The sequence below is a fragment of the Athene cunicularia genome (genome assembly GCF_003259725.1).
Source record: "Athene cunicularia isolate RWA chromosome 2 unlocalized genomic scaffold, athCun1 chr2_part1, whole genome shotgun sequence".
Taxonomy (NCBI): domain Eukaryota; kingdom Metazoa; phylum Chordata; class Aves; order Strigiformes; family Strigidae; genus Athene; species Athene cunicularia.
The window spans coordinates 103,764,261-103,777,904 of record NW_020799095.1 but is presented as its reverse complement, the minus strand read 5'-3'; the positions used below and the strand labels follow the sequence as shown (position 1 = coordinate 103,777,904).

At 38.4% G+C, this 13,644-nt stretch overlaps 1 protein-coding gene across 2 annotated transcripts in view; it reads right to left on the bottom strand.

The window, feature by feature from the left end:
- LAMA3 (laminin subunit alpha 3) overlaps positions 1–13,644 on the bottom strand; it is a 114,623-nt gene that overhangs the window by 49,939 nt on the left and 51,040 nt on the right. For both annotated transcript variants that reach the window (XM_026842373.1, XM_026842374.1), the window contains 11 exons: positions 13,245–13,345; positions 12,976–13,129; positions 11,397–11,557; positions 9,121–9,229; positions 6,840–6,937; positions 4,407–4,572; positions 3,871–3,997; positions 3,647–3,786; positions 3,168–3,283; positions 2,433–2,644; positions 1,409–1,613 (listed from right to left, as the gene is read on the bottom strand). In XM_026842373.1, the coding sequence (XP_026698174.1) occupies positions 1,409–1,613; positions 2,433–2,644; positions 3,168–3,283; positions 3,647–3,786; positions 3,871–3,997; positions 4,407–4,572; positions 6,840–6,937; positions 9,121–9,229; positions 11,397–11,557; positions 12,976–13,129; positions 13,245–13,345 (1,589 nt within the window). The remainder of the gene's footprint in view (positions 1–1,408; positions 1,614–2,432; positions 2,645–3,167; positions 3,284–3,646; positions 3,787–3,870; positions 3,998–4,406; positions 4,573–6,839; positions 6,938–9,120; positions 9,230–11,396; positions 11,558–12,975; positions 13,130–13,244; positions 13,346–13,644) is intronic.

Below are 13,644 nucleotides of genomic sequence, written 5' to 3'. Positions count from 1 at the left end.
TTCCTTCAGAATTTTTTACCAATACACTGTCATTTCTTTGATGTTTCCATTTAGGCTGCACATGAAAAATAACACCATTATAAACAGGCAATACAGCTTTTCACCGAAATGGAAAATGTGACTATTTCTGCAAAAATTATCCTCAGTTTGAGTTGAGTAGAAATGTGCTAAACCCTTTCTTTGAAATATGAGATTTTGACTGAATTATGTATTTGATGTATTTTTGCATAGTATTTATTTTTATTTTGTATTGTATGGGGAAAATGAAAGCAGAGACTAATAAGATTAAAAGTGCATCAGGAGATATTGAATATGCTACCTTTTAACCCTGAACCCCAACTTCTAAATATGAAAACAGATTCTGGTTTTGCTCTTGTGATAAGACAATTAATTATTCACTTCATATGAAAAGGACAGACTTAGGAAAATAATTTAAATTCAGGAAATAATATGAGCATTCTCTAAAAATTAGTGTTCTCTCTTGTATTTACAGGCTTAATGGCAGAGCAAGAAGCACAAATTTCTCTTTGTTAAGACCCTAACAGTCAAACCAATCAAACTGAACTAATCCTGGCCTTACACAACCTATTGGCTATCAAGTATTTGTACTTGCTATTTAAGGACTTGATCTCCCTGAGGAAGTAATAGAAATGTTCAACTATAATAATATGACAGCACCTGAATTTAAGATCATTCCCTATGGTTGTGGCTGTATGCCACACCTATTTTAGAGGATGTACATAAGAGAATAAAACTGAAGAATTTATTCTCAGTTTTATTTATCTCAGTATTCAGAGTTACAGAAAAATAAGCATGTCATACAGAAGGCATAATTTTCAGGGCAGTTATCACCTATGGCTCCAATGGAACCATATTTTCCATAGATACAGCACCTATCATCAAAGTTCCTCCGAATTTATTAAAAACATTGAAGCTTTACAGTACTTAAAAACATCATTAAACTTAAATCCAGACAACAGACTGTGGAAGGTCAAACTGCAAAGTTTTAAGAACTGGGGAAAAAATGTACACCATTATAAATGATGTACATGTCCAGAAGTCAGTAGCTCTGATCTGAGGTCTGCTACTAACTGACACTGGGTAAGTCATATGAGCTGGACCAAGATTTGGTGACTTACCATGAGACACATGGCATGGCACTGGCAAACAGAATGCAAGCTCAGGAATCCCAAATCCCACCATTAGTTACCTTCACAAACCAATTTTCCACAAAAACACTACAGGTGTCCCTGAAACAGCCAAGCCCTCACTATCGCCAAGCATTGCTTAAACCCCTATTCACCACCATTAAAGTTTCCAACACCACACCACACCCCGCCAATACCTGAAAGGAACAGTGAAGCAAACCACTTGGGCATTGTTTATAACACACATAACCCAAACTTACTGGCATTGCCCATTGTTTTTTTCACATTCTGGACTGGCCACATTAATGACTCCTCTTTCTGAACAGTTACAGCTCTCGCAGCCAGCAAGAGGGTGATAGCTGAAGTAATGTTTCTCGCACACTTCACATTTTGGCTTCACAGTTTGCGCAGGGCAAATGCATTTACCAGTTACGTCATCACAGAGACGCTGCCCGCAGTTGCACACTAGGTCAAAAAAAAAATGTTGTACAAATCAATCGCATCTCAACTTACAATGATCAACTCTTACTGAACTTGCATATGAAACAGACACAACCTTTATATGTAAAGGGCATGATTCTTTTCTCTCCCTACTTTTAAGCTCAGGGTCATGGAAACCAACTATGTAACTGTAACAGTCATTTCAAAGAGTAGCTTTAGTGCCTGGCTCTTTTCCATAGATTGGTTGCTTAACTTCACCACAAGCATTATTAATCACTTCCCAATATGGCCAGGGATTAAACAAATAGTTTTGGTGTTAAGGGCACCACTTTTAGAAAGTAACATTTATAAACATTGAGTATAATATCTGGGAAGGCAGCTGAGGACTGTTGGTGTAAACCATAAATCTGCTGATGTTATTAAGAATAACATCAGAATATGAGGAACTAGGAATGCTGTGTCTCTGATTATGGAAAATCTTGAAGGTGTAAACTGGGATATGACAGTAATAATGGAAATGATTTAGCAATCCGTGCAGAAAAATCCATTCGAATGAAAGAGTGGCAATATGGATTTTAACCAGTTTAACTGAAAGCCTACTACACCTGAACAGACAACTCACGCAAGGACACTCCTCTGTGAACCAGGTGTGCTTTAAGGAAATGGGGTTACTCCTGCCTTAAGTTAAAAGCTATACTTATGCTAAATCTAAGATGGCTCAAACAACCTCTCATAGGATCAAGCTCTATAGAGAAAAGCGAGACAGCAGTACCTATGCAGTAAAATCAGATAATTAAATAAAAGGTGAAGTCAGGTGCTGAGTAAGTCCGAGCATGTACTTACACTTGCAGTATGGGAATCCATAGTAGCCAGTTTGGCATCGGCTGCACTGACGACCAATGACATTAGGTCTGCAAATACACTGTCCTCCCAGAGGGCTGCAAGTAGGGCTCGTGGCACCTGCACTATGGCAATTACATGGCAGGGCTCCATTGTTGTAGAAAGCCACTAGTGACCTTACAGAGTCCTTACAGAAGGCCGATGATCCTTCTGGGCTATTTAAATTGAAATATAAATCATGTAAGTACTGGCACTTGGGAATTGTTATGAGCATGCTTTGCAGTGGTTCAGTAAACTAAGGTCCTGTCTTTCAAACAGCTCTTTGACATAAGGATGGCATCAGCACACATGCTGGGATATACTTTAATTAAACTAGTGGTGAATGGCTTTGAACATGCAGGTAAGTGAATTTTTTTCAAAGAAAGAGTGTGTATTAGTCATATCAGTTCAGACATGCCAAGCAAAATACCAAATACCAAAGATGGAAATATCAAATACAGAAAGATGACATAGATTTTCCTCTGTTGTACTGTGAGCAATAAAGCTCTGCCTTTACATTTCATTTACAATAGAAAGTCATGGAAAAGTGACTCATGGAAATTTAATGGGCCAGCATAAGCCATGAGAAGCATTTTAATGTAGCACAATGATGGGGATTTTATACATATGTCTTTAATACAGAGTAAAACTAATATTAATTCCCAGCTTCTTCAGGTTTTTTTAGAAAGCAATGCTTACTCAATATAAAAACTGTTTCCTCCACATTGGCTGATAAAATCAAATGACTTGTCCACTGTCTTTTTGTCAAGAATTTTGTAACTGTAGATGTCTGCTGGAACAACTAAGACATTTTCCTTAAAACAAGAAAGCTAAATTGTAAATTTCAGAGAAAAACAAAAGACACAAGCTAAGGCATTTATATATTTAAATGTTGCTTCATTATGTGTTCTGGATTTTCCCAAAACCTTTAACGTTTTAACTGAAAAAAATAGGAAAATATACTTCTTATCTTCCCCCCAGAGTTGTGATGCTACAAGCAGTGTACAATAAAAACAGTGTCTTAAAAATTTAAAATAAAACAAGCAGTGTACAAGATCTTAAAAATTTGAAACACAACAATAAATTATTTCTTTCTGGCTTTCATTTTTGAATCTATCTCTAAACAAATGGTGAAATTAAGAATAATATTTCAAAGTACATTTATGTAATAAGCGTACCAGGACCAGCATTCTTCCATCAGGTATCATCACTGTGACAGAGACCTCAGGTTCAGAAATGTCAAGCTCTATTCGGTTTTCTGCAATCACCTGATCCCGACAGCCAGAGGTATGAGGGCAGAATGAAGCATTGAAGGAACCTAGAAGGAAAAACATGCCAAAAAATGTTCCATGTGCCAAAATTCTGAGAAAGGAAAGGGGTTATGTCAAATTCAGATGCTCACCTGACCACACACGTCCCGCATCCACGCGAACTTGCACGGGGAACACTGGGTATGCTGGCTGATAAAAATGTAACACAAATACGTATCTGCCCAAGCGGGGCACTCTGCCACTCAAGGTAATCTGGTTCTGCAGAAACAAGAACAGATCTGATTGATAGTATATTTGTTTCGTGAAATATTCTGGGGTTTATGAGCTGTGCTCTGTGCCACCCACCTGCAGTGAAAGAGAGGGGGCTTAGCATCTCTCAGAAAGTTAAATATCTTCAAAATATGGCATTACCGCTGCACGCTCCTATCTGTTTGCATGCAAACACATCTAATGTTCTTCTGCAGTCTGTGAGGCTACTGCATAGTTTAGAAAGAAGCTGGCATTTTTGTTTCTCTTTCTGTATATTGTCTTTGTGACTTACTCAGTCTGCAACATTTTGATCATATCACTTCATTCAGTTCTGATTCTCTTAAAGTGTTTAATCTATTCAACTTTACTAAGAACATACTTTGTGACTTATGTACAAAGTTTTCAAAATATTACATACCTGTAATGGTGTCAAGGTGACTCCATTAACTGAGTTGGAAGGTAAAGGGGCACTCAGTGGATCATAGAGTATATTTCTCCGTACTTCAGAAATTTTCCCATCCTTGAACGCATCCAAAACCAAAGCTGCTGGTGGAGTGTCATACACTGAGGAAATGCATGCTGCACTAAACACAGAATTACAGTAATTACTCTTAGGGCCAGGAGAATTTCTTAAGCATCATAACAGGAAAAGTGGTCAACTCACAAAAGTCAATATATTGCACTGTATCACAATTAATAATGCAATAGTAACTCTCTTACTCTCTGGGTTCTGTGTAAGTGATCAGAAAGGAAACAAAAACAAGAGGTATGGACTTAACCCACGAAGGGGAAAATGTACATTAACTGATTTTATTCACTCAAAATATCCATAACCTGAACAGTTTCAGTGGAATGAGTTTGCTAAGGAAGATGAAACCTAAGGGAACCAGGAGTGTTAAAAAATTAAATCAATTTTAGTTAATGCAGTTAGTTACATTTACCAGAATCTGTACTAACATCGAATTCTCAGTCTTACAAATATTTACATAGGTGTATCCTTTAAACATGCAAGTTTTCCCACTGAAGTCAATGGGACTACTTAAGTACTTAGAAGTTAAGTATACAATCAAATATTTGTAGAACTGGAGCCAAGATAAATAACAGTGCTCCTTGAAAGCATCCTTATTCATTCACTGCTGTGTTTAACTATTTCTTCCTTGGTATATTTAATTCTGAAGAACCTGAATGAGAGAACTATTTTCCAAGACTGCAGGAAAAAATGTTTGGGGAGGGTTCTAATAGTATTTGTTCACTTCTCCTAAGTACTCAACAGACAGTGATTGATCTTTGCTCAGGACAGGCCCAGAACTGGAATGGCAAGTATGTTTCAGGGCCAGGATTGAGATGTATTTACCAGGCTTGTGTGGGAAATCATATGCAGCATCCACTTATAATACTGCTAAATGGAGCCAAGACTCTGCATCTTGCAGCTTGGTGAACACTAAACACTTTCAGCAAAGCAGAAATGCTGCCAGATGATGGTCTTAATAACAGAACATAAACATACAGTAAACTATGCAAATATAACGAGATTTAAAAAAAAACCCACAACACAAAACCAAAGTAAAAGGTACATTAGCTTTTGTACATTTCTACATTAGCTTTACTTTACATCAAGTTTTTCACCCAGTCTCCTTCCCCCATTTTACTCATAATATAAATGCCCAGGATGCAAAACACCTTCGGTGCGAGGACAAGTATCTTAAGTCTTAGAAGTCTGTTCTCAGTTGTAACACTCTGAACAGGAGAATTAAAGCTGCGATTCAATGCTATGAATGCTTGGAAGCCAACAACAGTCACATGCTTTTATCCAATTTACTATCCAGATTTTTCTGCTTTCTGTTTCAATTTAATCATTATATAAGAAGCTACTGTCTTGAAAATTATTAGACCTAGTCTCCAACTCTTTCTGCCTTCAAAGTCCTGCAAATGACATTTACTTTTACTTTGAGGCTCTTGCCATTGCCAGATCAGTAGGAAGAAACCCTTAAGACTATCATCATGAGGGACACCCTGGGGAGTGCAACAGGACCTGAAATGTGGGGCCCCCTAATTTGGAAGCTGCAGTGATATTTCCTCCCTGGTCCAAAGAATAAAACATATGGAAAGGGGAAGAACTTCAACAGGACAGAGCAAGTGCTCTGCAGAACCCAAACCTGACCACTTGGGAAGTGAAAATTCAGGTTCAGATCTTCACAGCAAGCAAAGAGTCAGTGCTCTAATTACTGGTCCTTATACAAGTACAATGGAGGAGACGGATCACCTAGCGTTGCTGGAGTGGAGGGGGTGGGTGTGGGTGTGTGTGTGTGTGTGTCTGTGTCTGTGTCTCTGTGTGTGTGTGATGGACAAGGGAATGGCTTGTTTGTGAAGCAGGGGTTTACATCTTGAGTAGTTTGGTTCTGCCAAGTTGAGCTGGTGGATTTGTGCCTGAAAGGGCAGTCACATTCCCTGTCTAATAACAAATTAAAGCCATTTTGGAACAGCTGAAGCAGTAATGTGCAGAATGAAATTCCAGATGGAGCAGCAAGCATTTCAGGCTGCTGAAGTAGCAATGTTTCTCCAACTGGGACACCTATCATACTGGACAGAGTGTGACAGATGTGTGATTTCTAACGCATCAACACTCAGTAGTTCAGACAAGCCAGGAAGAGGCTAGTATTAACAAAATCCTGCACAAAGACTGTCTAGATTCATACTAAACTTCAGCATTTTTACAAATACTACTTTGCAAAAGTGGCCTACAAATCACCTGTGAGTCACTGCTCAAAGTTTCATTGAAAATAAAATACCATTTAGTCTGCCTTTCAAGGTCTTCTTCAGAAAATAAGAAGGATAAAACCAAGCAAGTTACCTTCTATCATGGGTACTTCTGTAAGCAGCTATGCATTGTACTTTAGGATCCACATATTCTGTAGAAAATTCTTCAGCTGATATAATACAAACCTTGTGCTGAAAAATAAGTAAAAGGCACAATTAACAATTAGTATCACAAATAACCGGGCCAGGCCTGAATGGGAAGGATGAAGCCTAATTTTAGCATGGGGAAGCCTTGAGCCTGAAGCCATGTTCTGTCATGGACTTCCCACAAGATTTTGGATACCTTTACCTCTCTGCACATGAATGCCTCAGTGTTGAATAGCATTTCTGTCCTTCTGAGGCAACTGTTGGCTGTTCAGAAGCTAAATAAATTAATAAGTAAGTATATGTATGGCAATGGGAATGACAAGCTTGCAGTGTCAGAAGCTAGGCAAGGAGCATACAGAGGTGTGAATAAAAGCCCTCATCTGTGGTGTCAGAGACCCTGAGGGAATTGCTAGATCTTCTGAAATGCAGACATGAACGCTTTGCACAAAGTACATCTGAGTGAGAATCAGTGACACCAGGATTTCTCTCCCAGTAGATTCAGAACTAATTTTAAAAGCCAACAAGACTTCATATTTCTTTTTAAACTAAAACTAGACATAAACAAATGAAGCTGTGGTAGTCCTGCTGCAGCCATGGTGGTAAGCACAAAAGGGAAGGCTTGAGGGAAGACAAAACAGTTTGCACTAATAAAATTTACTACCTGAACTTACAAAATATCTAATATAGGTTACAAAACTTCTGCATGAACTACTTGAAAGGAGATAAAGATGCCTGATAAGCAGTAGGATAACTAGCACCATGTATTCATATAAATAAAAATTGCATAGGTGGAATTCATTAATGTGCAAAGTCATTCATTTTAGAAGCAGGTCTGAAAGGAGCTCAGTTTGTGTTTTAGCAGTAGCGAACAGGGACTAGAAACTAGAAACCCTCTATAAGCTAGAAGGCAGAGTGCTAAAAGTCCCTTTTTCTGGGCAGCAAACACTGTGCCTGTCCTGCATGTAGTGACCTACGGGGCTCCAGCTCATTACAGCAGAACAAGGGTAGACTCTGTAGCCTTGAACTGCACTTTATGAGCAGATAGAAAATTAGTGTGAAACATTGTCTGGGTTTAGACAGCTCATATGCATCAGTGTGAGATAAAAACTACCAAGTCGTAAGAGCCTCTCTTGAAAGCTGACCTCAAGAACCCCACTTCCCCTTTATTTAGACCATATTTCTGAACTCCAGTGTTCGGGTGGTTCCCCTCTGCATCTGTGGTCTACATGAGAAGGGGTCACACATGGGTCTTTAACTCCAAAATTGCTGCTCCATTATTAGTGTCCATATACCTGAAGTTCTTCTTTTCCTCCTCCATCCTGTCTTTTGCTAAATGCAGTCTTTACATTTAACACAGGGAAATATTTCCTAAATCTCAGGAAAATATTGAAATTTATATTTATATAGCAAGTTATCCAGAGAATGAAAACTAGAATTTAAAAATAAAAATACAGAGATTCTTAGCACAAGAGACTAATAGCAACATCATTTCGATGTGGATCTTTTTAGCACAGCAATTGCTGCAGGGAGCTAACAGACAATTTAAATGGTGTTTGTTCACATCGAACACTGCCTTATGAAATGAAGAAAGCATGTGTCAGTTGTGACTCCTAATAGTTCCACAGAACTACTCTATGTTTATAGCTGTGTTTCAACTCTAGATTTTAACCAACTGTAACTCACCTTGTGTTTCTAAAATGGAAAACAGAAACAACATAGAAAATTCAGTGTTCAGAAAAACTTATTCCTGGGGTGGCCAAGAGAGGGCAGTGAAGGCTTTTCATTCAAAGTATTTAAAGTTCAATTATTAATAAATGCATTTATTACCTGAAATGAATGCATTTATTACCTGGATTTTGTAAGAGACCCATGAAACTCCCACATGGGTTTTGGGGATTTAAAAGCAGTGAAAGATGGGGGGGGGGAAAAAAGACATACAAAAGCTACTAGAAGATTTTTCATTTAAAATTTACATGCAGAACAGAGAGGGAAACGAAAATAAAGCACAATAGAATTGGAAAAACCCTTGCCAAAAAAGGAGAATTTCTGTTTATCTTTGAAATTTGCTTCAGTATTCTCTGACTATATATATAAAAACATCTTTAAGCATCTAATATACATAATTTCACACATTACCACACCAGCATGTGAACACAGGGAGGAAAGCATCTCTCTTTAGCTGCTCAGGGAACAAGTATTATAAAAGGGAGAAGAAAACAAAAACTCACCAGAAGAAAATTAATTGATGATGCCTTAAGATGTATCTTTGTATCTGCTAGAAGGTCATAGGCTGCAATGCGATTCCTGTCGTCAACTACAACGCTGCGACAAAGGAAACTGAGACAGAAAGCAGGGTTAAAAATGTGCTGGCATTGCAATGTTGTTTAGGCCACTGTCTAGCTCAGCCACCTAGCTTCTGGCTAGCTTCACCACTGGTGAGTAGCAATCCTGCTGGATCATAGGCAGCAACTACCTTTGGCCACTGGTGACCATGCAGTATCCTCGCTGTTGAGACAAAGGACGTACCATGTACAAAATACTGCTTGTCCTTCACGGGCTGACCTACCCAGAGCCCAAACCTCCAGACGTGAGTGAACAGATAGATGTGAGCAGACAGATAAACATACATATGCTACCTTCAGAGGTTACATGGCATGTAACTAATATTCTGTGTCTGGGCTGTGATCCTTGAGGGACCAGCACACAACAGCTGCTGCTTCCACTCTGCCAGGAGCCATGGATGGTGTGGATCAGCAGCTCTCACCCACACAGTGGCAGCTGGGCAGGTCTTGATTTTAGGAAGCTATTCTGTACACTGAGATACTTCTCAATACAAGCGAAAAAATGTAAGTTTGCCTCTGACTGACTACCTTTGATTGGCTGTGCATCTTTGGTAAAATACTAAGAGGAAAATTCTTGCTAAAGCCTTAGAACTCTGCCTTGTTCAGGAAGCATGACTCCTGCAACTTGCTAAAAGTAGACAGTTCCCTTTTGCTAAAGAGAGATCATATACGGCTTTAATTTCTTTTCTTTCTTCTGCACTTCTGCTCCGTTAGGCCAGCCAGCATGCCATGGGTGAGAAGCTGTAACCACCATAAAACTGCTTCTCTATTTCTCCTATATGAACCAGAGAACGTGGAATTTTCACTCTTGTTTAGAGCACAACTCAGAAATAAGGATTGCTCAGGGCTAAAGACATTTAAGACCAGAGAAATATAGGTCCCTTATTTGTAATTCACTGGAAGCTTGCAATGTTTTATTCTCTTATGATGCTTTTTGGGGAATAATCAAGTTCACATTGCTGTAAGAAGGCCTGGCACAATATATTCCTAATTCTACAAGTTACTCTTATCTGCATCTCAGTATCTCTTATCTCAGTACGTCATTACTTATTTTTTAACAGAAGAGACTCGTAGCTTCCTGCTTTGGAAAGCTGACACAGCAACTTGCTTGCAGGGTGAACATTAGCTTCATGCAGAATGGCTAGGGACTTACTGCATTGCTACATTGAAGTAGCAAGGGCTTTCTTTGTATTTTCATGAAGTTCTTAGTGTATCATATGAACAAAGAAGTATGTTAAAAATTAGTCCATAAAATGTGTTTTTGGGGAAAAAAAAGCAATAAAATGGAAGATGTATAGCAAGTAGTTAGTGTTACTTAACAGGCTAAAATAACAGCTTTCCCCAGCAATAACCTGACAAGGTCACTGCTCCACATAGCTCTGCTCTGTATCACAAACACACGGATGAAAATTATTTTTCTTACCGAGCAATTTCATCCTTAATATCTCTAACCCTCTAACTGGCCAAACACTTGACTCATGGGAAAAACAAATGCATGCCTGCAGTCCCCTGGCACCATGCAGGCTCTCCCAAGGGCACAAACCGCAGGATCTGCAGGATCACAATCCTAATTTGGGTCATAAGGTGAAATGCTCAAGTATTAAAGACAATCTCGCTCAGGACAGACAAAATCTCTTGTGCAGAAACATCTGCAGTAACCTCAGTAGCCAACAAGGAAAAACAAGCATTCAGCTGAAGACCTTGACCATAGCCTAATAGCCAGAGGATGGCTATACTCATCAGAGACCTTTATACTTCTTCTTCAGCAGATCTTGCTAGAAATGGTGGGAATACTCTTTGAAGAACTAGCTGCTACATTTTTTATAGCCAAAGCCCTTGCACATGTTTTTTACTGAACAAAAGCAGTACAGGCATCTGCAGTCAACAGTGATGCTCTTCCACTGGACATTAATACTTTATAAGGATTTATAAGTAACCCTGCGTATAAGAAAACGCATCACTGAAGCAGCAGCAATACTGAATGAGCTGATTGCACAGAGAGAATTAAAAATCTGTACAATACTCACAAAATCATGTACTTACTTTTAAATCACCCTAAAATTCAAACAATCTACAAAGTGAAATGGATCCCAATATATAAAAAGTATAATTATATCCCAAATGCTTATTTAATCATTTAATGATTCCTTAGAACTTCTTACCTGTATTTACAACTATATATTCTCACTCTGCCTTCAGTGACAGGTCCAGGGCTATGTATTATTACCTCAGCAGTGTATAACCGATCCTCTTCATTGGCATATTCAAAAACCAGAACATAGCGACCGACCTGAGGAACATTTATGGTCATCTGTAAATTGACCTACGTCAAGAACATTGAAAAAGAAAAGAACTGTTAGATTTTTCAGTTCCTTTCTTGCAGAAAGATGCCTTTTCCTGTCCTGCAAGCTAACCAGTCAGCATTAGTCCCAGGCAAATCCTGTAATGTCTCAACAAAACACATCCAACAGAATGGAAGCAATGCTTATAAATATCACTTTGTCCACTAATAAAAGTCAACCAAGTTTAAGAATCATCTAGGTTGGAAAAGACCTTGAAGATCATCTAGTCCAACCAAGAAACAGCTGCCATTATAACAGTTCTAGGAGCCTGTAAAATAAGCTTAGGAAACGAGTATATTATTATTTCTCTTCTCCCCAGTAGAAAGTACCAATGAGGAAACTTTAATGATACTAAAAAACTGTCACTGTCACCTCTAAGTTATATTTTCCACTGAAAAAAATATTTCCAGGAACACAATTTCTACTACAGCAGTCCTGTATATTGATCCCCTAAGAAGAGTGAAAGCATCTCTCCAGCAAACAGCCAAGTGACACTTTCTGAAGCATCAAGATTTCCTTTTAGTGTACCTGCACGCATTGGTTAACACAATACTTGATGCAAAATACTCTGAAGTAGTTGCACAGAAAGTCCTGTAGTTACAGAGGTTTTTGCTACAGTTGGCTATACAATTATTTTCAAATTTAAACATTTTTTTCTTAATATTTCCTTAGGCTATGAACACTTAAACATGTAAATAATTCTGTCAACAGCCCTCTTGACTTCACTGCAATTATTCCTACCAGTAAAGTTTTGCACATACATCAGTGATGAAGCACCAGGGCCTGTGGCATGTAAGTATTCTTGTTGCACTTGGTATTTTTAAAAGCAGTATTCAAGCACAGTAACAGAGGGCATAATCATTTTACATGTAATTATCATGTACTTGATAAAATACCTTATTTTTACCAAACACAGTCTAGTATAACTTTTCATTTCATAAAACATATGTTTCTCTTCAAATGGACCTACAGCAGTGGCATAATAGTGGCTTCTGCTTGTTTTTCAGTGAAGCAATTTTTACTTAAGTATTGCTATCTAAGAAAAAAAAGAAAATAATAGAGAGATGTATGTACACCTTTTCTGCTGACAAACCATTATGCCATTTCTGCAGCAATTAAATAGTATGCTGAACAAGCCAGTACGTTTAAAGCAGAGGGATTTTTATTTAATGAAATACTTCTGTCAGAGTGAAACGTCCACTCTAGTCATAGTTAAAAATCTGCCTACGCTGATCCATTTACACAATTCTGTATAAAATGCAGAACTTGGCGCAGAGTCTGTTTTAGGGATGAGTTACAGATCTGCAAATCCTGAGCTGTAAACTTGTAACCGTTTTAGTCCAGTAGGTTTATAGACAATAGTGCAGATGGGACTGAAATTAGCCTGTAGAAATCTGACCTCTCTTCCACTGATATGGGTCATCACTGGTTGATCAGGAGTTGGCTGTCGCACAAGTATTCTTCTGTATTCTCCCCCGTGTCTGAAATACGCTGCCTCTGAACCAAGGACACAGGAAAATCTGCCCAATGGCAAATGCTGATAGAGCAAGCAGCTTACATAAAAAAACAAACCCAAACAAAACACAGGATTATTATTGTTTTCAAGTGCAGCTGGATAACAATAAAATAATCCAAGGCACTGGTTTGTTCTGTAGCATATATACTGACTGCTCTGTTGAAGCATGTCCTGAATAGGTGCAAGGCTCTGTAACTTGTATCTGCAAGATGGATGCTTCATAGTAATCACTAGGTAACAGCACCATATAATCCTAAGAAGAAAGAATACAAAGAAATGCAAGAATACAACCATGCAGAAAATCAGAAAAGAAACATCTCTAGACTTTCATAATGTAGCAATGAACAAAACTAACCACATAAATAATTTTTACAGAGGATATCTGCAAGATGTGGAATTTTTTTTGTTACATCAGAATGCGTCTCCCTAACTCTATTTATACTTTCATAGAGATGGAACAAAGGCAGCTGCCCTGTGAGCAGGTAACTCTGAAGCCACACCCCCATCATGTGTAGTACAAGACAGTGGTCATAAAGGAGCCTCCCCATGGCT